At 46.3% G+C, this 24,056-nt stretch overlaps 1 protein-coding gene across 1 annotated transcript in view; it reads right to left on the bottom strand.

Annotated features, from left to right (window-relative positions):
• The window catches only part of dnah6 (dynein, axonemal, heavy chain 6), a 197,577-nt gene that overhangs the window by 162,653 nt on the left and 10,868 nt on the right, over positions 1 to 24,056 (bottom strand). Inside the window, exons 12-26 of the mRNA XM_056280529.1 lie at positions 23,896 to 24,048; positions 23,370 to 23,621; positions 22,745 to 22,873; positions 18,293 to 18,406; positions 18,015 to 18,158; positions 17,669 to 17,824; positions 17,514 to 17,564; positions 17,007 to 17,099; positions 16,650 to 16,769; positions 15,947 to 16,127; positions 5,419 to 5,515; positions 3,539 to 3,767; positions 3,111 to 3,275; positions 1,992 to 2,102; positions 1,711 to 1,836 (exon numbers count right to left, since the gene is read on the bottom strand). Of these exons, the coding sequence (XP_056136504.1) occupies positions 1,711 to 1,836; positions 1,992 to 2,102; positions 3,111 to 3,275; positions 3,539 to 3,767; positions 5,419 to 5,515; positions 15,947 to 16,127; positions 16,650 to 16,769; positions 17,007 to 17,099; positions 17,514 to 17,564; positions 17,669 to 17,824; positions 18,015 to 18,158; positions 18,293 to 18,406; positions 22,745 to 22,873; positions 23,370 to 23,621; positions 23,896 to 24,048 (2,121 nt within the window). The remainder of the gene's footprint in view (positions 1 to 1,710; positions 1,837 to 1,991; positions 2,103 to 3,110; positions 3,276 to 3,538; positions 3,768 to 5,418; positions 5,516 to 15,946; positions 16,128 to 16,649; positions 16,770 to 17,006; positions 17,100 to 17,513; positions 17,565 to 17,668; positions 17,825 to 18,014; positions 18,159 to 18,292; positions 18,407 to 22,744; positions 22,874 to 23,369; positions 23,622 to 23,895; positions 24,049 to 24,056) is intronic.

The following is a 24,056-nucleotide window of genomic DNA, read 5'->3' on the forward strand; positions in this document are numbered from 1 at the left end:
CACCCCCCCGAGCAGGCGCCCTGACTGACCAGAGAAGGTGCTAGTGCAGCAGCGACCAGGACACATACCCACATCCGACTTCCCACCCGCAGACACGGCCCATTTTGTTTGTAGAGACACCTCACCACTTCGGAGGTAACACAGGGATTTGATCTGGTAATCCCCATGTTGGTAGGCAACAGAATAGACTGCTACGCTACCTGGATGCCCCGTTAGATACTTTCTTTAGAATACAATAATTTTAAGACAATACTGCTCAATGCATTACACATGCAGGGCACAAACACAAGTGAGACCAATCTGCAAATGTTTTTCCAATGTGATATAACTTCCTGATATGTTAATTAAGTGAGATTATCTTTAGTTGTTAACAGTATTTGGATGTGATATGAATTTTCATTATTAGTCAGTGGTCGTCATCAGCAAGTATTTTTTAGTCAAGCCAGCTTTAACATTGGCATGTAGACCAAGATGTCCTTCTACTCCAGTTTAAGTATACTAACTTAACTGGGATCAGATCAACTGAAGACTGTATGGACGTTATTACATTTAGATATGAATGATAAAAATCAAATCAAATGTTAAAACATCTAAAATGTATAATTCTTGTATTCGTTCAGAATAAGGTTTAATACTTTTGCTTACAAGATAGATAATTAAAGGCTTGATCTACTGTTCATATGTACTATCATTTACTATAGGTCTATATATTCTTTATTTTTTTTTCTAGGGCATTTTTTTCCTCCTTTTTCTCCCCAGTTGTACTGGGCCAATTACCCCACTCTTCTGAGCCAGCCCGGTCACTGCTCCACCCCCTCTACCGATCCAGGGAGGGCTGCAGACTACCACATGCCTCCTCAGATACATGTGGAGTCGCCAGCCGCTTCTTTTCACCTGACAGTGAGGAGTTTCTCCAGGGGGACGTAGCGCGTGGGAGGATCACGCTATTCCCCCCAGTTCCCCCTCCCCCCCGAACAGGCGCCCTGACCGACCAGAGGAGGCACTAGTGCAGCGACCAGGACACATACCCACATCTGGCTTCCCACCCGCAGACACGGCCAATTATGTCTGTAGAGACGCCCAACCAAACCGCAGGTAACACGGAGATTCGAACTGGTGATCCCCCTTTTGGTAAGCAATGAAATAGACCACTATGCTACGCGGACGCCGCTATATATTCTTTATAAAACAATGTTCAGCATGCATGTGCACCTGCTAACCCCTGTGAATTAGGGCTCCACCATCTCACAAATCTCCCTGGTTCTGTGTGCTGATTACATACTGAAAACATTGAAATTACAACAAAAAGACATGATGTAACATGTTAATAGGTTTAAATCTTGGGATCCCTGTGCATCATGTTCTTCATACATTTTATGTCCATTATAATTCTGTTATCCTCTTTCAATGTTGTATTATGTAAATTGCGTGAACACAACATCCATTGCACGCTGTCCATCTTGGGAGAGAGGTCCCTCCTCTGTTGCTCTCCCTGAGGTTTCTTCCTATTTTTTCTCCCTGTTAAAGGGGTTTTTTAGGGAGTTGTTCCTTATCCGATGAGAGGGTCTAAGGACAGGATGTTGTGTTGCTGTTAAGCCCACTGAGGCAAATTCGTAATTTGTGATATTGGGCTATACAAATAAAATTGATTTGATTTGATTTGATTTAGATGTAACTTGGAAAACAGTTTCAGCCCTTCCACAAAAATACCTGCTGGTGGACAAGGTCAGCAACAATGTCTCTGGCGTGGACGTCAATGGTGATAAGGGCAGTGATGATGTTACGGTGCAGAGTGGGGAGATGTCCTCGCACCAAGGCTGCCAGGGCATTCAGCCTCTGTGACAGCCATGCACACAGGCACGCACACAGGTATGCACACATACACAACAATTTTTAGAAGAACCATAAATATTTGGTTTACTTTATCCAGCCAGGTTTGGACCCAGCAGCTAAGAACAAAGCAAGACGCTACAGTAATGAGCTTGGCATACTTCAACACTGGTGGACTCAAACTCCTGCAGTGCTGCAGAGTGGTCATGGTCCCCCTCGAGACAATTGTCCAAGTCCCTGCACCACATCAACTGGGAGACGGTCAGCACCACCTGATGGACATAGGCGCAAAAGAATGGTTAGAGGAATGAGCAGATACAGACAGGACTTGACGACCAGAAGCACGAAGCCCTTTTGTGGTTAGTTTCGGATGTAGATATGACACATTCTGCCCTAAAAACATGCGTGTTATGTATCAAACTAGTGCATGGGCCTAAAAAAATGCAGTATTTTTCAGGGGGAGATGAATTGTGTCCCTGTGAAATGTTTTGATAGCTTGTCACTTCATTGATTGAGTAGTATTTTTTCTCCCCAATTGTATACGGTCAATTACTCCACTCTTCCGAGCTGTCCGAGTCGCTGCTCTACACCCTCTGCTGATCCAGGGAGGGCTGCAGACTACCATATACTTCCTCCAATACATGTGGAGTCGCCAGCTGCTTCTTTTCCCCTGACAGTGAGAAGTTTCACCAGGGGACGTAGCGTGTGGGAGGATCACGCTATTCCCCCTAGCCCCCCCCCGAACGGGTGCCCCAATTGACCAGAGGAGGCGCTAGTGCAGCGACCAGGACACATACCCACATATTTGCTTTCCACCCGCAGACAAGGCCAGTTGTGTCAATTTAAAGGGATGTATCTCAGGGACTGGAAAGAGACCAAAAGTAACTAAAAAAAGACATGCATGTTAGGGTTAATACTCCTGTCTGTGCCCGTGACCGAGGCACGGCAAGACGAACTGGAGTTGGTCGCCAGGTGCTGCACGGAAGCTGCCCACTGCACCTAGCAACACAGCTAAGATAAGTTCAGTGCAGAGCATAATTTCCCCACGGGGATCAATAAAGTATCACAAAATCAAAAATCAAAAAATCAAAAAGGTGGGGACTAAGAGTCAGTTCTAATTTATAATCTTCGACAAAGTTGCTGGTGAAATTATGATTAGACGCTGTACTTAATTCCAGAATAAAGACTCAGGCCTTAATCACAGTAAAATATTTTATCTATCTTATTGTGTATATGTGTTTTATCTATTTTATTGTGTATGTGTGTGTGTGTGTGTGTACCTGTGAAGGGTGTCCAGCAACCACCCACTCCTCCCGAGACTTGTCCTGATAGTCTGTGATGGCAACCTTGCTAAGTCTTCGCAGAGAGGCAAACATGGCCTCCTCCACCTTACCAAGCCAGTCCTCTACATTACCTTGCGCCCTCAGACCTTTAGTTAGATCAACCTGTGGGCACACACTGAACTCAGGAAATAGGTTTGGGTATGGCGTCATGAATATATCATATTATTGTTGCTGTGTTTACAGAGAGTGACACAGTAGGAGACAGAGAGAGTGAAAAAGAGGAGGGAATGGGAGAGATTGGCAGCATAATAAAACACCTTCTTTCTCTCCCTAGGCCAAGACTGACAAACTGGATAGGCATCAGTGTACACAAAACGAGTGAGACAATGATAAGTGAAAGGTGTGTGGTACAAAACAAGGCAGACCTTTTCTCCCTCAGGGGAGACCATAGCGAGGATGTCGTTACTGTAGACCGTTTCCAACTTGCCAGGCTCCAGCAGAGCTCCTTTAGCCTCAGGAACCAGAGGAGATTGTAGGGCAAAGTCTAGGTGTGTGATAGCGTCAAAGCACTTCCTGAGGTGGGGCTGCACCGCCTGGGGTTTTCTTGTCTGGGACAAGATCTCCAACAGCTCATCATTGGATAAGAAGTAGAACCTTTAGAAAAGGGTAGGGAGAATGAGAAAAAAATAATGACAAAGTGAAAAATGTTTTGTAGAAATTTTTGCAAATTTATTAAAAATAAAAAACTGAAATATTGCATGTACATAAGTATTCACACCCTTTGCTATGACACTCAAAATTGAGCTCAGGTTCATCCTGTTTCCACTGATCATCCTTGAGATGTTTCTACATCTTGATCGGAGTCCACCTGTAGTAAATTCAATTGATTGGACATGATTTGGAAAGGCACACACCTGTTTATACATAAGGTCCCACTGCTGACAGTGCATGTCAGAGCAGAAACCAAGCCATGAAGCCTTGTCTGTGGACCTCCGAGACAGGATTGTATCGAGGCACAGATCTGGGGAAGGGTACAAAAAAAATTCTCCAGCTTTGAAGGTCCCGAAGAACACAGTGGTCTCCATCACTCGTAAATGGAAGAAGTTTGGATCCACCAGGACTCTTCCTAGAGCTGGCTGCCCAGCCAAACTGAGCAATCAGGGGAGAAGGGCTTTGGTCAGGGAGGTGATCAAGAACCCGATGGTCACTCTGACAGAGCTCCAGCGTTCCTCTGTGGAGATGGGAGAACCTTCCAGAAGGACAACCATCTCTGCAGCACTTCACCATTCAGGCCTTTATGGTAGAGTGGCCAGACGGAAGCCTCTGCTTAGTAAAAGGCACATGACAGCCCGCTTGGAGTTTGCCAGAAAGCATCTAAAGGACTCTCAGACCATGAGAAACAAGATTCTCTGTTCTGATGAAACCAAGATTGAACTCTTTGGCCTGAATGCCAAACGTCACATCTGGAGGAAACCAGGCACCTCTCATCACCTTACTAATACCATCCCAACAGTGAAGCATGGTGTGGCAGCATCATGCTGTGGGGACGTTTTTCAGCGGCAGGAACTGGGAGACTAGTCAGGATCGAGGGAAAGATGAATGGAGCAAAGTACAGAGAGATCCTTGATGAAAACCTGCTCAAGAGCGCTCAGGACCTCAGACTGGGGCGAAGGTTTACCTTTCAACACGACAACGACCCTTAGCACACAGCCAAGACAACGAAGGAGTGGCTTCGGGACAAGTCTGTGAATGTCCTTGAGTGGCCCAGCCAGAGCCCAGACTTGAACCCCATTGAACATCTCTGGAAAGACCTTAAAATAGCTGTGCAGCGACGCTCCCCATCTAACCTTACAGAGCTCGAGAGGATCTGCAGAGAAGAATGGGAGAAATACCCCAAATATAGGTGTGCCAAGCTTGTAGCTTCATACCCAAGAAGACTTGAGGCTGTAATCGCTGCCAAGGGTGCCTCAACCAAGTACTGAGTAAAGGGTGTGAATACTTATGTACATGCAATATTTCAGTTTTATATTTTTAATAAATTTTCAAAAATTTCTACAAAACCTTTTTCACTTTGTCATTATGGGGTATTGTATGTAGATTGATGAGAAAAAAAAGGAATTTAATCCATTTTGGAATAAGGCTGTACATAGCAAAATGTGGGGAAAGTGAAGGGGTGTGAATACTTTCCGGATGCACTGTATATATATGTGTGTGTGTGTGTGTGTGTGTGTGTGTGTGTGTGTGTGTGTGTGTGTGTGTGTGTGTGTGTGTGTGCGTGCGTGTGTGTGTGCGTGCGTGTGTGCACCTGGGAAAGATGACTCTCTTGGACTCCAAGTAGGCTTCAAGACACTTCTGGATCTGGTCCAACAGAGCGTTGTATTTCTGAAAGTTCTTTAGCAGACCTATGGGGAAAAAGAGGAGGTTGAAGTTTGCTGAGAAGGTTGGAGTTTGCTTAGCAGTGTGTGTGTGTGTGTTCAATTTTCTACACCCATGAGGACCTAATGTCCTCTTAAGGACAGTAACATTGCCAACCACATAGACCTTGTGGGGATATTTCTTAGGTCACCATGAGGAAAGGGGTTATTTCTGGGCTCAAGGTTTGGTTTAGGGCCAGGGTTACAATTGGGGTTGTGGTTAGGTTTGGGTCTAGAGTTTAAATTAGGCATTAGATTAGGCTCAGGGTTAAGGATAGGGTTTAAGAATAAATTTGGATTATTTTTGGATTATTTTGGGGTTAAAGTTAGGGTAATGGTTGGGGCTAGTGTTAATGAATGAGTTAAGGTTTGGGTTAATTTTAGTGTTTTGTGTGTGTGTGTGTGTGTGTATGCCTGCATGTGTATACACTGTTGAGCCAAAACATTATGACTACTCACAGAAGAAGAAGAAAGAAAGAAAGCTACTTTATTTGACATTTATTGTATTCTTACAATGAATTTGTTTTCTGCATTTAACCCAACCTTTTGTATAGGAGCAGTGGGCAGCTGTGGCACCTGTGGACCAACTCCAGTTCTTCTTTCCATTGCCTTGGTCAGGGTAACAGGAAGGAGTATTAACCCTAACATGCATGTCTTTTTGATGGTGGGAGGAAACCGGAGCACCCGGAGGAAACTCATGCAGACACGAGGATAATGTGCAAACTCCACACAGAAAGGACCTGGGACGGCCTGGGGTTCGAACCCAGAACCTTCTTGCTGTGAGGCAATGCAAGAGAAATAGGCAGGAGTAAAGACCTGAGGGACTTTGACAAGGGCCTAATTGTTATACCAGGATGACTGGGTGACACCATCTCTGAAACAGCAAGACTTGTGGGATGCTCCCAGTCAGCAATGGTGAGTACCTACTGACAGTGGTCTGAGGAGGGACAAACTGCAAAATGGTGACACGGTGTTGGGTAACTATGGCTCATCGTTGCGTAAGGGCAATGAAGGCTATTGTGGGGTACTTGGGATTTAGTAGCCCCCCATCTATTTTTTATTTTATATACTTACCTTCATTGACCACTCACTACTAGTAAAGAGGAGAATTGTCTGCTGTGTTGTTGTGATAGCCGGTTCTCGCCACAGGAGGGCACTGCAGGTTAATTGCTTCTAGCCTGTGTGACGTAGTGCTGGCCCCCGCGGTGCACTCTGGGGCATTCGGGTAGAGTCGTCAGATGAGTGTTGCCGTTCGTATAGTTAGCCATGCTCTGAAAACGTGTCCTCTGTAATGTCTATTTGACAGGTAAGCAGACTAGTTAGACATATGGAATTAGGATGGTGATTAAATATGATGTGTAGGTGGGATATGGATGCCTATTAGAAATACCCACGAAGGGACTTTCATATTTATTTTGATAACGTCATATCACTGGCTAACGTTAGCTAGATTGCTAGCGAGTTGCTAACGTTAGCATAGCCATAGCTCCCGCGGTCTGAACCCATTGTTCTGTAGCTTGGCTTTGACATTGTCTGTATGTGTGATTAGTCTCCATTTACTATGTTTAGTGTCTCCACACTGTGTAAATATGAAGGTAGGCCTATGTGTGTTGCTATTTTGATCCCCCCATGTTCCGTAACGTTATATACTGTTTAGCTTTGCTAGCGGTAGGCTAGACTAATGTGAATTTATGGAAGAATATATTTGGTGCTCTTATTGTGTATAAATTGGAGATGAGTGTTGCCGTTCGTATAGTTAGCCATGCTCTGAAAACGTGTCCTCTGTAATGTCTTTTTGACAGATGGAGTAAAACAACAAAAACACCAGCCCTTGTAAGTGTCATTCTTATCAAGTGTGCTACAAATATTGGTGCCGAAACCCGGGATCAGCGCCATTGCCACCATTGTCAGGAGAAGAAGTGGGGAGCGGAGTGAGAACACGTGACCAACAATGGAACTGGAGCTTGAGCAACTGCAAGACAGGCTGAGTGAGACCCTCCTGCAGTTAGGGCTGGACCAGTTAAAAGAGGTGTGTGTTATTGCTAAAGTCCCCACTGAAAACCAGACAAAGAGGCATGCGCTGATCAGACTTATTAGTGAAACTGTGGATGAAGCAATTGAGAAGGAGGATGAAGAGGTAGCACGTCAGTTTCTGTCCAGACTAGTGGACCTCTCTAGTGAAATGAAGCAGAGAGGGGCGGAGTCACATACTGGTGCAGGTGCAGACAGTACTAACAAGGATGTTGCTGAATTGGCAAGCTTACATGAACAATATCAGGCCTTACAGTCCAGCTTTACTGCATCCACAAAAGCGCTTGAGGAAGAGATATCACGCCTCAGTGAAAAACTAAGTCTTAAAGAACCCAGTAGATCTAGTCAACCTTCAAACCCAATCCCGTCAGTAATCCAACCCCCTGAAGTGACCATACGCAGAGACTTTAAGATAAATGGCCAAATAGGAGAACGGGGGCAGATAGACAAGTTGTCTTATATAAATCTTACGCATCAGATTGATATGGGGGTGAGAAAAGGCCACAGCGAGTTGGAGATAATAGAGGCTGTAATCCGAGCCATCAGCCCTGGGCTGACTCTCCGTGACTTGTTAGAGATCAAAACCGAACTCACCCTCCCTCAGCTGAGGACCATTCTGAAAGGCCATTTCAAAGAGGATAGCTCTGTGGACCTATATCACCGACTAATCAACATCACACAGGACAGTCAGGAGTCACCACAGAACTTCCTGTTCCGAGCCATAGCATGTAAAGAGAGACTCTTAGCAGCAGCGAGAGAGCCTGGCTCTGATGAACAATACAGCCCTGAACTGATACAGAAGAAGTTCCTAAGAGCTGTGGGAACTGGGCTAGTGAATGACCAGGTAAAATATCAGCTCAAGAGCTATCTCGATGATCAAGCAACTACTGATGATGTTCTCATTGTTAAGATGATAGAGGCCGCAAGTTTCGAGTCAGAGAGACAGCGGAAATTCAAGAAGAGCTCCCACAGTAAGGAAACCAGAGTGCGGGAAGTGCGAGCTGAGGCACATCAGTATCTAGGAGCGGAAGCTGCAGTGGTCGGGGGTCAGGAGTCGTCGCCATCAACATCCGCGAGTGTGAAAGCCCTTAAGACACAGGCAGGGAACCAAAAGGAGTCTGCGTTCTACGAGATAATCCAACAGCTGAAAGGAGAAATGGAACAGATGAGAAAAGCCATGAACCACTCCTCTGGCCAAAGACCTTCTCGTCAGCAGCAGCCTGTGAGGAAGCGCGGATGCAAAGCCTGTCAAGACAGTGAAAGGGGCGACCAGTGCAACCACTGTTTCAAATGCGGACAGAGTGGCCATCTTTCAAGAGGGTGTAGAGCTCAGAGGCCTGAAAAATCGGAGCAGGTAGACACATCTAGCTGTACTGTCACCAGCAAGCTCATCGACGACAGTATTCAGCTACTAGAAGCCAGAGTGTCTGCCCGACAGCGAGACGAGGCAGGGCGGGAACAGCAAGCACCCACAGTGAGTCATATCTCCTCAAAACGCCAGTCACAGCTGCTGAACCTAATTGGAAAGAAATACATGATAAACTGTTACATTGATGGTGTAGCCACACAGGCATTGTGGGATACCGGGTCGCAGGTCTGCCTAATCAGTGAAGAATGGAGGAGAAAACATCTCCCACACACCAAGGTGAGAAGCACAGAAGAGATCCTTGGCCCTGGCACCCTGACTGGTAAAGCAGCAAACCAGACAACCATTCCTTTCTCTGGATGGGTGGAAGTGACTGTCCAGTTAGCACCGAATAGCACCACTCAGACCCCACCAATGGAACTCACTGTGCCAATACAAGTAACCACACACCAGGGCACCGCAGAAGAACCGATCATCGGTTACAATGTAATTGAACACCTGTTAGAGTCTGGAGCTGGACAGCCATCAAGTGTAATCACAAAGGCACTAAGCATTGCGTTCGCGGTTGACTACAAGAAGGCTGAAGTCCTCGTGAAGCTGATAAAGAGCCGAGATGATATGGAAGGTGAGGGGATGGTTAAAGTGGGCCGAGAAAGCATGACTATTCCGGCGGGCCAGACAAAGACTGTTAAGTGTGGTGTTAGAGCAGGGCCCCTCCAAGCAGACCAGAACGTCCTCTTTGAGCCTAATGTGAACCCAAAGTGGCCAGAGGGCCTGAAGGTGGATGAAAACATTGTATGTTTACAGAAGGGAACCTGGTCACGCATCGCTGTCCCAGTGACTAACGTCACAGCTCATGACATCACACTGCCGCCACGGACTCCCCTGGGGCAGACCCAAAGAACTAGAGCCATCTACCCTGCCGCCGTGAAGCCGTTGGATGTGGATGGGACTAGTACAGTGAACCCAGTCATCCCAGGGACCTCCACAACAGGTACAGAACGAAGACCTGTGATTAGAGACACAACAAAGCTGAAAGGGCCAGGTGATGTCAAGACGGAACACCAGGAGGAAGATCTATGGGACCCGCCTGTCCCTCTGAACCACCTGACACCTGAACAACAACTGCAGGTGAGAGAGCTACTGCGGGAGGAGAGTAGTGTGTTCGCACGCGATGACCATGATGTGGGGACTATTCCATCACTCCAGCTCAAGATCCGCCTGAGTGACACCACACCGGTGAAGCGGACATACACATCAGTCCCAAAGCCTCTTCATAAAGAAGTGAAGGAATACCTCGAGGATTTACTGAACAGAGGCTGGATAACTAAGTCAAAATCACCCTACTCAAGCCCAATCGTGTGTGTGCGGAAAAAGGATGGGAGCCTCCGCCTCTGCTGTGACTACCGTGAGTTGAACAAGAGGTCCATCCCAGACCGCCATCCAATACCACGCATCCAGGATATGCTCGACAGCCTGAAGGGGAGTGCCTGGTTTTCTGTCTTGGATCAGGGGAAGGCATATCACCAGGGGTTTCTTGAGGAGTCCAGCCGCCCACTGACTGCATTCATCACCCCGTGGGGATTATATGAATGGGTGAGAATTCCCTTCGGACTGTCCTCAGCACCAGCAGAGTTCCAGAGGTCCATGGAGGAATGTTTGATTGGGCTGAGGGACGACATTTGTCAGCCGTATTTAGATGACAACCTGGTCCACTCAACCACATTCGACGAACACCTCCAGCACCTGAGAAGAGTACTGCACCGCTACAGAAGCCATGGAATCAAGCTGACGGCAAGAAAATGTGAACTCTTCAAAAACCAAGTAAGGTTCCTGGGAAGGGTTGTGACCAAGGATGGATACACAATGGACCCCGCTGATGTGGCCCCGGTCCAGGCACTGAAGGAGAGAGAACCTACGACCATCGGAGAGCTCAGGAAGATGCTGGGATTCATCTCGTATTACCGGCCCTACATACCTAACTTCTCCCGAATCGCAAGGCCTCTCTATGACCTCCTCACCCCAGAGAAGACAGCAGCGGGGAAGCTCAAACAAAAGAGAAAGGACAAGGGGAGGAAGGGCTCCCGAGACCATCTGCCCTCCTCCCACCCAGTTAAGTGGACAGCTGAACACCAACAGGTCCTCTGTCAGTTGATTGAATTCCTCATCCAGCCACCAGTGTTGGGCTACCCAGACTTTGAACAGCCCTTTATCCTTCACTGCGACGCGTCACGAGAGGGCCTCGGGGCAGTATTGTATCAAAGACAGTCACAGGGTGGGCTGGCAGTCATCGCGTACGGGTCTAGGACACTGACAACTCCTGAGAAGAACTACCATCTCCACTCAGGGAAGTTGGAGTTCCTCGCGATGAAATGGGCCATATGTGAGAGATTTAGAGATTACCTCTACCACGCTCCATCATTCACTGTCTACACAGACAATAATCCCCTCACCTATGTGCTCACGACAGCCAAACTGAATGCGACCACCCACAGGTGGGTAGCAGAGTTAGCCGATTTCCAGTTCTCTATCAAGTACCGGCCTGGACGAGCCAATGGGGACGCAGATGGCCTCTCACGCATGCCGATGGAGCAGTACATGCAGACCTGTTCACAAGAAGTACACCCCGAGGTCATGAACAGTGTGACCCAGGCGCTGTCAGTACAGCTGGAGAGAGCTGAGCCTTGGATGTGTCCGGTAACCATAGCCACAGCACTAGCCGAGTTTGAGAAGGAACATACATCACCTGTGGCAGAGATACCCAGTCAGACGGTGAGAGACGCCCAGAGGGAGGATGCTGTCATTGGTGAGGTGCTGAAGTACATAACCTCCAATCAGTGGCCTCGGGGAAAAACACAGTGTGCGAGCAGGGGTGTTGCGACACTCATGAGAGAGAAGCATCGGCTGTGCCTTGATGATGATGGCATCCTGCGCCGGAAAACAGCTACCCGAACTCAGCTAGTCCTGCCGAAAAAGTTCCATGAGCTGGTGTATAAAGAACTGCACAGAGACCTGGGCCATCTAGGCGTGGAGAGGGTGTTGCACCTGTTGAGGGACCGTTTCTATTGGCCTCACATGCAGAAAGATGTGGAACATTACATCACACAGGTGTGTAGCTGCCTGAAGACCAAGCGCTCCAACAAACCAACCAGAGCCCCTCTCACCAACATCGTGACCACACACCCATTTGAGATGGTCTCCATTGACTTCTTACACTTAGAGAAGTGTAAGGGAGGGTACGAGTATATACTGGTGGTTATGGACCACTTTACCCGTTTCGTTCAAGCCTATGCATGCAGAAACAAAGCTGCCAAGACCGCCGCAGAGAAGGTATTCGGGGACTTTGTGCTGAGATTTGGTTTCCCGGCGACGCTGCACCATGACCAAGGGAAGGAGTTTGACAATAAGCTCTTCGCCAAGCTGCAGGAGTACAGTGGAGTCAGGGGTTCTCACACAACACCGTATCACCCGCAAGGAAATGGTCAGGTCGAGCGTTTCAACAGAACGGTTCTGGCGATGCTGAGAAACCTGCCAGCGGTTGCGAAAACGGATTGGAAAGCGTCACTCCCAAAGGTGATACATGCATACAACTGCACCCGAAATGAAGCGACCGGATTTGCACCTTACTATCTGTTGTTCGGCAGAAATCCAAGACTCCCCATTGACCTGATTTTTGGCCTTAGAGCAAAGGACCAGGCGCTATCCCATCAAGAATATGCAGAGAAGTGGAAGGCCCGCATGAATGACGCCTATCGCCTAGCATCAGAGACAGCACGGAAGGAGGGGGCCAGAAACAAAACACTATACGACAAAAAGGCCCACGGGACAGAGCTGTATCCCGGATGCAGGGTTCTCATCCGCAACCTGAACGAGAAAGGAGGACCGGGGAAATTAAGACCATTCTGGGAGGACCAGGTGCATGTAGTAACACAGAGGAAGCACGCCGACAGCCCTGTGTATGAGCTGAAGCCGGAGAATGGAAAAGGACGAACCAGAATCATGCATAGGAACCTTCTTCTGCCATGCGACTTCCTGCCGGTGGAACCAAGAGAAGAGGACTTACCTGTGAAACCTAGACGGGAGAGAAAGAAGACAGACAGACAAATGCAGTGGAACCAGGAACAGGACAGTGACTCAGATGATGAGGATAACTGGAGATGCATCGTGGGACGACCAACAGTCAGAGCCAGTGAGCGGATCCAGAGTCAGCTGAGCCCAGACGCCTTGGAGTTCTATCCGGAGGAAAGAGACGGTCAAGATGAAGAGGATTTTGCGGAGCAGCCTGCAACAATAGAGGACAATGGGACAGTGTCAGAGAATGGCGAGACATCTGGAGCTGAAGAAGAGGATGAGCCCGATGACGACAAGAGCCCGGAAGATGCCTTGCAGCCTCCTCCAGGGAAAGCTGTGCAGCCTGCCAGAGAAAAAGCATATCCTTTGAGAAATAGAAAACCTACACCAGTGTTTACTTATCACAGACTAGGGCAGCCTAGTGTGTCTGGTAGATAAGCAAATCAGACAAGTCAGTATAAATAAATAAATAAATGGAAATTTTTTTTTTTTTTTTTTAAAAAAAACCAAAAAAAAAACTTTTGACATGTTACAATTGTTATAGCTATGTGATTTTAGTTGTCCTGTGATCACCAGACATAGAGTTACTGTAGCATTGGTGTTTTAGAACACACCTGTTACCACCAGGGATATTACTATTACAAAGTTATTTGCTTTTAGTCAGATACTATAGCTCCCCGGCCTCAAGACGGACGAAGCAGTGGATTCAAGTGCACATTATTTACTGCAAACATATACCATTAATAGGAGATGTGTGTTATATGTTATGACTGATTACAGTACAGTATCCAGATTGACTCCTGCTTAGTAATAACCTATCTTTTCAATGAAAAGTTATGCAATGTGGACTGGTAGATTTGTTATCTCGGGACGCCATTATCTTTTTGAGGGGAGAGTGTGGGGTACTTGGGATTTAGTAGCCCCCCATCTATTTTTTATTTTATATACTTACCTTCATTGACCACTCACTACTAGTAAAGAGGAGAATTGTCTGCTGTGTTGTTGTGATAGCCGGTTCTCGCCACAGGAGGGCACTGCAGGTTAATTGCTTCTAGCCTGTGTGACGTAGTGCTGGCTCCCGCGGTGCACTCTGGGGCATTCGGGTAGAGTCGTCAGATGAGTGTTGCTGTTCGTATAGTTAGCCATGCTTTGAAAACGTGTCCTCTGTAATGTCTATTTGACAGGTAAGCAGACTAGTTAGACATATGGAATTAGGATGGTGATTAAATATGATGTGTAGGTGGGATATGGATGCCTATTAGAAATACCCACGAAGGGACTTTCATATTTATTTTGATAACGTCATATCACTGGCTAACGTTAGCTAGATTGCTAGCGAGTTGCTAACGTTAGCATAGCCATAGCTCCCGCGGTCTGAACCCATTGTTCTGTAGCTTGGCTTTGACATTGTCTGTATGTGTGATTAGTCTCCATTTACTATGTTTAGTGTCTCCACACTGTGTAAATATGAAGGTAGGCCTATGTGTGTTGCTATTTTGATCCCCCCATGTTCCGTAACGTTATATACTGTTTAGCTTTGCTAGCGGTAGGCTAGACTAATGTGAATTTATGGAAGAATATATTTGGTGCTCTTATTGTGTATAAATTGGAGATGAGTGTTGCCGTTCGTATAGTTAGCCATGCTCTGAAAACGTGTCCTCTGTAATGTCTTTTTGACAGATGGAGTAAAACAACAAAAACACCAGCCCTTGTAAGTGTCATTCTTATCAAGTGTGCTACACTATCCCATCTGGTCTGAAGCGACAGAAGGTCTACTGTTGCACAAGTCACAGAAAATGTTAATGATGGTTACGGGTAAATGTGTCACAACACAGTGCATTGCAACCTGTTGCGTACAGGGCTGCGTAGCTGCAGACCGGTCAGAGTGCCTGTGATGACCCCTGCCCAATGTAGAAAGCACCTACAATGGGCATGCAAACATCGTAACTGGACCTTGGAGCAGTGGAAGAGGGTCGCCTAGTCTGATGAGTCCCATTTCCTTTTAGATGTCTTGGATGGCTGTGTACGTGTGTGTCATTTACCTGGGGAAGTGATGGCACAAGGATGCACTGTGGGAAGACGACAAGCTGATGGAGGAAGTGTGATGCTCTGGGCAATGTTCTGCCTGGAAACCCTGGGTCCAGCCATTCATGTGGATATCAATTTGAAATGTGCTGCCTACCTAAACATTGTTGCAGACCATGGTAATGATATTCCCTAATGGCAGTGGACTTTTCAGCAGAATAATGCGCCCTGCCACAATGCACACATTTTTCAGGAATAGTTTGAGGAACATGATGTTCAAGGTGTTGCCCTGGCCTCCAAATTCTCCAGATCTCAATCCAATTGAGCATCTGTGGGATGTGCTGGACCGACAAGTCCGATCCACAGTGGCGCCACCTAGACATTTACAGGACTTGAAGGATCTGCTGCTAATGTTTTGGTGCCAGATATCATAGAAGACCTACAGGGGTCTTATAAAGTCCATTCCTCAGTGGGTCAGCACTGTTTTGGTGGTACACAGAGGACCAACAGCATATTAGGTAGGTGGTCATAATGTTTTGGCTCGTCAGTGTCCCTAGGTATGAATGTGTGTGTGTTTGTGTGTATCGGCCCTGTGATGGCCTGGCGGCCTGTCCAGGGTGTCTCACCACCTGCCACCTAATGACTGCGGGAATAGGCTCCAGCATCCCCGTGACCCTGAGAGCAGGATAACCGGTTCAGATAATGAATGGATGGATGGAGTGTATATGTAGAATTGCATGGCTTAGTATGTTTCTGAGTATTTGTGTATTTGTTCTTTGCTACCAATTTCCTGCTGAATTTGCCTCAGATTTGATTGCATATGCGTACACTTGCACTTGGTGTTTGCTTTCGTTCTAACCTGCAAGACTGAGTGCATCTCTCTGTATGCATCTGTGCATCTCTAACAATGTTGTACATTCTCCTACCTGGTTGTGTGGCAGCTCTCATGGCATTGGGAAGCAGGTGGACCTTCCTCATAATCGCCTTCCAGGACATGTCCACCTCCTGAAACAAATTGGCTTCATCAGGCAGCTCCCTCTGGATGTCTGGGGCAGAGAAGATACTCTCTAGGTAAAGCCAGTTCTTCTGACATGTCAGCCACTCCTCCTGGAGAGGGGGAGAGAAGAGTGGGCAAAAAAATGGGGTGGATTGAGAAAGGAAGAGAGTGAGGGGAAAAAAGGGAAGGAAGGAAAGAATAAAGAGGAGATTACACATGGCCAAAGTGTGACTGATCACAGCTATGTTAAAAAAAAGAAGAAAGTTTTACTTCTTTTGACTTGTTGTGAAAATGTGTAGTTTCCTTATATGGCCACTAGGCTGGGCAAGTGTTTAACGTTTCACATCAAATACAAAGTGAAAATTCATCATGTGCCTCAGTAGCGCAAAACTGATGCACTGTATATATAAATCTTAAACTGGCTCGTCTGTAAATACCTGACAGTTTTCCTAAAGCTGAGCCACACTTCAAATAGCAATTTTTTCATCTTTTCTTTTTCTAATTATTCCAACTCCTCTTAAGTTTTTTAAGACATTCAAAAAGTGTCAACAAGCCCTATCGTCCGAGAGAAACCAAATAAAATGATCCACCCACTCTATTCTGCTCTACTATATTCTATTTGAAGGCCTTACCAATGTCTGGTTGAAAAGGGTCAGCCTTCCCTGCCAATCATCCACCTTGGCCTTGATTGGATTTACATAGCGAGAAGCGGCCACTGCTGCCACATTAATGATGCTGTCATCCAGGAGAACCTATTCAATATGTATATATCTCACACACACACACACACACACACACACACACACACACACACACACACACACACACACACACACACACACACACACACACACACACAGTAGTCGATAAATATGGTCCGTCCGTAAAAATGGCTGGCAGTTAGGTCTATGCCAATATTGAAAAAGCACTGGTATGTTAAAATCTGGTTGCATATATACATATTGTGTGCATGTGCTTTTAAGTTGTACCTGAATATCATCGGTGCCCCCAAGAATGAAGACATCTTTGGACTCGTGATGAGGCAGCACAGAAAACTCAGTGGTTAGCCACAAGTCCTCCACCTGACCAAGAAAAGGTCAGAGGTTACATAACAAGCTGCTACATGCTTAGACAGCTTCAAATGAGAGGGGGCTGTGAGAGATGCACGGAAATTATTTCTGATTGTTTATTTAGACAAGAGAACAGTAAATATGTTACTGCTGCTTCAAAAATAAAATTCAAGGGGTATGCAAATATGGCACGCATAGCTTGTTTTGTTTGCATGATTTATCTCAGTGTCATCAGTTCAAACAGATGGCTGGGAATTCCTTTCAGTTCACCTTTTCCTTTTGTTTTGATAATGACTAATGTTCAAAATGGAAAAATGATATGAGTCAAAGCTACCCATGAGTGGTGTATTCCTCTTGTACAGACACATGAGCATACATTTCTACATCCAAACAATATACATCTCCTTTACCAACTCCTCCTCTCACCTTTTTGATTATAGTCTCCAGTGAAGCCTCTCCTGAAGCCTGGCCAGACACCTGGAAGGCCACATCAGGTCAATGCAATTTGAAGATGCATAGTAACTGTATGTGTGTGTGTGTGTGTGTGTGTGTGTGTGTGTGTGTGTGTGTGTGTGTTTTACCTCCTGTATTTCCATGTCATAGGAGAAGATGTTCAGCTCATCCAGCCTGGACAGACTGAGTGAGTCTGTGGATAGATTGGCCTCTACAATAGCCTCCAAGATCTTCCAGTGTCGAGGCTTCAGGAATGGATTATGTAGGTGTGTGACTACGGGCAGCTAAACAAGAGAGAAAGAAATAAGCATGGTGTTGTGCAGTCACAAACAATGGCAGGACCGGTGAATGGCAAATCTACAAGTCCTCTTTTCTTGGCTGAATTTTTACATGGTATCATGTTGAAGACATGATTAACTTAAATTTGAAATCCATTGCACGTGCATTAGTCGCTCTTGACTTTATCCTACTTACCTTCTCCCTCATGGCTTCCACTTTGTGCTTGAGGCAAGCCACCACATAATTTTGTGGCAGGCCCTTTTCTAGCTGGTTAACGTACTTTGCATATTTGTTGACTTGTGAACTAAGCTGCTCTGGGTCCAACCGCTTGAACGTGCTCTGGAGACAGATGAACAGGGACAGACTCAGATTAGCTAAAGAAAAAAGTTGAGGGCAGCATACATGCATGGTTTTGCATGCAATGCATTGCTTGCTAGTGACTGTGCTTGTGTGAGCACACATTACAATCCCACCTGCATCCAGACATTGTGTATGGAGTCCCAGTCCTCTAGAGAGTCCCACAGCAGCTGTTTGAGCCTGACCTCTGCATTCAGCTCCTCCAGGGCTTCAAACTTAGTTACTTCCACCTGGATATGTCAGAAGGCATAATGGAAATACAATTTTTCCTGGCTAGAGATAAAAAAACAAAAACAAAAAACTTGCAACCATGGCAATGAAGCTTTACACCAGTCACTTGACAATATCCTTTTGATTGTCAGTGGTTAATGTCAGTTCTTGATTTGGTCCCAGTTCTTATCTGCTGGCTAAACCTTTTTTAATTTTTTGGGGGGGGGGGTGTTTCCCCTCTTTTTCTCCCCAATTGTACCTGTCCAATTACCCCACTCTTCCGAGCTGTCCCGGTCACTGCTCCACCCCCTCTGCCAATCCGGGAAGGGCTGCAGACTCTTACATGCCTCCTCCGATACATGTGGAGTCGCCAGCTGCTTCATTTCACCTGACAGTGAGGCATTTTGCCAGGGGGGCATAGCGGGTGGGAGTATCACACTATTCCCCCCTGTTCCCCCTCCCCCTGAACAGGTGCCCCGACCGACCAGAGGAGGTGCTAGTGCAGCGACCAGGACACATACACACATCCGGCTTCCCACCCACAGACGTTTCGCCTCTCATCCAAGATGAGAGGCGAAACGTCTTCACGGATATATACCAAGTCCAGTTGCACTTGATTCAACTCCTTTGGATAACCATGACCTGGATGAATGAGAACATTCACAGACATGTTGCAGAACAATTTGGGTCTGACACCCTTAAAATGGTGAGGGAATATGAAAGGATGGCTCGGAAGATTGCAGACTACAGAAACCACTTGCGATTCAATCTGAGATGCAGACAACACAGGCTCATACCCACTAGCCTGTGCCTGTGTACCACAATGAAAGGACATAGAGCAGACAGAATCATAGAGAAGGCACAGAATCAACTCCTGAATGGAAGAGCGAGACAGGTCCATTTCACTATTGAAGGGCTGATGGAGAAATCTGACCAACTACTCCAGCAAATAACATCCCACTTGCCTGGTGCAGTCTTGGAGAGGATTACTGATTTCACCAAGAAAGCCCAACTATCTCAACACCACAAAACCAAAGAAAGGCAGACAAGGAAGTTTCAAAACTTACAGCGACGAACCAGCAACACTAGCCAAGCAGATATACTTACCTGGAGACAAAAGACAGAACATCCCACACAAAACGGAACACAGAACAGATGGATCAAAAATCTGTCGGACAAGGTACTTTCACAATCAGAGGAGGTCTTAGCCAAAGGACTGAACTTCGCCATGACACCCAAACAACTAGCTATAGTTGACCTCATCACATCCACAAAGTCAGCCATAAGGAAAAACAAGCTAACGGAAACCGAGGCGGAACAGCTTAGGTTAAAGGTATCAGCAGCTCTGTCCAATGCGAAACTCCCTCCTTCCAACCTAACCATGGAGGAAAGGAAAGCCGTGACAGCCCTGAGCAAGGACAAAAACATCACTATCCTTCCAGCAGATAAGGGGAGATGCACGGTTATCCTCAACACAACAGACTACCACGCCAAGATCACGTCATTACTCAGCGACACCGATACCTATGAACCTCTGAGACACGATCCTACTAGTGGTTACAAGAGGAGAATAATAGAGTACCTACAGAAACTACAGAAAGGAGGAACCATTGATCGGATACAATACCACCGTCTCAACCCACAAGATAACATTCCATGCATATATGGACTCCCTAAGATCCATAAAGATGGAACCCCCCTCAGGCCCATCGTCAGCAGCATAAACTCGGTCACGTACAACATTGCCAAACATATAGCCAACATCTTGACCCCTTTAGTGGGCGAAAAACCTCACCATATCCAAAACTCCATTGACTTCGTGGACAAGGTCCAAGGTGTAAAACTGGAACCGGATGAAACCATGGTATCCTACGACGTGACCTCGTTATTCACCTGCATCCCAACCATGGAGGCTCTGGAAACTGTGAGGCAACGTTTGCTACAGGACGACACTCTCCACAATAGGACCAACCTCAGCCCAGACCAGATTTGTCAACTACTGGACCTTTGCCTGAACACTTCATATTTCCAATTCAGGGGCCAGTTTTACAGACAGGAACATGGCTGTGTTATGGGCTCACCAGTATCGCCCATTGTGGCCAACCTATATATGGAAGAGGTAGAACACAGGGCCCTGAACTCCTTCAGAGGAACACCTCCGAGCCACTGGTTCAGGTATGTGGACGACACATGGGTCAAAATCCAAACACAAGAGGCGCAAGCGTTTACCACACACATCAGTGGACAAGAACATTAAGTTCACAAGGGAAGACGTAAAGAACAACAGTTTGCCCTTCTTGGACTGTGACGTCCACATTGGGAAAGACAGGAGCCTCCACATTGGGGTTTACAGGAAACCTACACACACAGACCATTATCTACTTTTCGGCTCACACTGTGCTGCTAACTCTCAAACAAGCCCCGCAGCTGAGGCGAGGATGAACAGGACGTCACTCAATGGTCGAAAATTTCTTTATTTTTAACCAACAGGTTACGAACCTTGAAAAAGAAAACACACAAAATACAAACATACATCATTCAAGTACCCTCAACTCAAAGCTAACACACAATATAACTCACTCACTCTTGCAATCACTCACCAGTCCGTCCTTGTCCCGTCATACAAAAGAGTCCCCACTCTGAAGCTGTATTAACTTTCTTGACGTCACCCCCAGAACGTAAATCAGCCAATCACAGCAGCTCCCTAACTGAGACCCCGGATGCACGCATTTCTCGCCAATAGAATTTCGCAATAAAAGTCCTTATCAAGCACACAGAAATCACATACAATCGGAACTGGAATAAATCTCATTATTATTATCAATACTCAGATTCACTTATGTAACTAACAATTCAAACAATGTTACAATTTAACTACATGTAAACGAAATAACTTTCACAAGTTTGTACTTAAACTAAACAAAAATCTCTGACTAAATACAACTCAAATCCAATCACCCCATAGAAAGTAACACACACACCACCCGCTGGAACACAAACTGAGCATCATCAGAACGTTGCAACACAGAGCTGACAATGTGCCCAGCAGCACTCAGGCCCAACGAGAAGAACACAAACACCTGAAGGGAGCTTTAAAAACCTGCGGCTACCCCAGTTGGACCTTTGTGAAAACTGCAACACGTTCTAAAAAGACCAACCAGGTGAGCGAGGAGGAGAAAAGGAACAGAAGGAATAGCACAGTCATCCCGTACGTTTCTGGGGTCTCCGAGAAACTCAGGAGAATTTTCAACAAATACCGCATCACGGTATACTTCAAACCCAGCAACACACTCCGACAAAGACTGGTTCCTCCCAAAGACCGTGTACCACACACCCAGAAAAGCAATCTGGTGTATGCCGTACAATGCGATGAGGATTGCACTGACCTATGCGTAGGAGAAACCAAACAACCACTACACAAACGGATGGCCCAACACAGAAGGCCAAACTCCTCAGGACAAGACTCAGCAGTCTATCTGCACCTAAAGGAGAAGACGCACTCCTTCGAGGACAGCAACGTACACATTTTGGACAGAGAAGATACGTAGATGATTTGAAAGAGGGGTGAAGGAAGCCATCTATGCAAAACTGGAAAAACCATCCCTCAACAGAGGAGGAGGTCTGTGACACCACCTATCTCCCACTTACAATGCCGTCCTTTCATCTCTACCCAGGACTCACGAAGCCTAGCCTCCAAGAACAACAGTCGGTCACTAACGGCTCCAACGACTCATGACCACTGAATAATGAAGTTGAAACTAACACCCCCAACGACCGTCGCTGCTATACAAATGCAAATCAATAGCTCCGATGGCGACGGGCGCGGCTCGACATCGGAGCACAGGAGAGCCACGCATATCAATAGCTCCGATAACGACGGGCTCGGCCATAACATCGGTACACAAAAGAGCCACACATATCTATGGCTCTGTTAGCGACGGGCGTCGGTAAACATCTGATCACGAAGAGCCACGCATATCAATAGCTCTGACAATGGCTCCTAGTAGATAAATACTGAGTTTCATCAACAGCCAGTCAGACTAGCTTGGTCTACTCAGAAAGGCACGAACTGAGGAAGCCTCTTGGATGAGAGGTGAAACGTCTTCACGGATATATACCAAGTCCAGTTGCACTTGATTCAACTCCTTTGGACGCCCACAGACACGACCAATTGTGTCTGTAGGGACACCTGACCAATCCGGAGATAACACGGGGATTCGAACTGGCGATCCCTGTGTTGGTAGGCAATGGAATAGACTGCTACGCTACCCGGGCGCCCGGCTAAACCTTGTTTGACTGTGATGGAAATATTGTAGCTCATTGTAAAAAGCATTGGCATCCACTTTGTGTTCCAGTACCTTGAAATTCTTCTGGTAGAAGTTATAGGTGGAGGCCTGTGCCTGCAGCTCATCTATGGAAATTTGGATCTCTCCCAACAGAAGACGCAATTTGGAGCGGTCCACATTTATGTCCAAGATCTGACTGTCCTGCCAATACAAATCCTCAAAAAGATTAGCCATGGTGGAAGGAGAGACACTACACATGGATACACATGGAAAGACAGGGCTTAGCATAAAAAAAGATGCTTGCAGGACCCACACTCATCCCCTGCCTGTATTTTTTCAAAACTAGATGATCAGATTGTTAGCCTGCAATATTGTTGCCCATGTTATCTTCCACAAATATATACATATACGGTATATTGGTTTCTCTGCTTTCAACAGATGGTACATGATAAGAGATAGGAACAATACAAAGAGAGACTGGCAGCAAGCAAGCAGATGACTCATGTATTTGGAACAACAGGATTCATAATAGGGCTCCATAACATTTGGAACTATAAAGAACATCTAACAGATATAAATGACTTAATCGAGATGAATGTAGTATAATGTGTTTCACAAATACAAAACAAATGGAATTATTAGCTTCCATAACAGAGAACAAATGCTTTGTTATAGATTCACAAAGCCTGTGATGTACCTTTGCCTTTTGCATGACTTCACTGACTTCGCTGTTCAGCTTCTCGATGTCACTCTGCAGCGAGGTGCAGAACTTGTTGATGTTAGAATCCCTCTCATTCACAGCCTTTTCAATGACGTTTTGTACAGAGGTGACAGATGACCGTAGGGTGGAAAACATCACAATGTCCTCCAGTGGTGTGGGCACGGAGTACATTTCAATCAGCTTGTACATTTGGCATACTGTCTCCTGCTGTTCTTGGAGCACCTCAGTCTGGATCAAGGAGAGGAGAGAAAAAAGAATATAATTAAAGAAATGTTAACAACAATATTTATTTTTACTTCCTTTGACTGGTGCAAAAACATTCATTATCCATTCCACTATCCAAACCGCTTATCCTGCTCTCCTGCTCTCAAGGTTGTGGGGATCCTGGAGCCTATCCCAGCAATCTCTGGGCGGCAGGCAGTGAGACACCCTGGACAGACTGCTAGGCCATCACAGGGCCAAAAAAAACAAACAACTAAATATAAATATGTGCTTTGCTTACCCTCTCCTGTATCTCATCCAGAAAGGTGAGGGAGTCGATATATTCAGTGGTAGAAGAGGGGGTGGACTCCAGTTTTAACTGGGCATCTTGTGCCTCAGTGATTATGGCATCCAACTTCCTCTTAGCCAGTAAGGGAAGTATGTCATTGATGGTCTGGGATG

This window comes from Lampris incognitus, chromosome 5, assembly GCF_029633865.1.
Source record: "Lampris incognitus isolate fLamInc1 chromosome 5, fLamInc1.hap2, whole genome shotgun sequence".
In the NCBI taxonomy this organism is placed as follows: domain Eukaryota; kingdom Metazoa; phylum Chordata; class Actinopteri; order Lampriformes; family Lampridae; genus Lampris; species Lampris incognitus.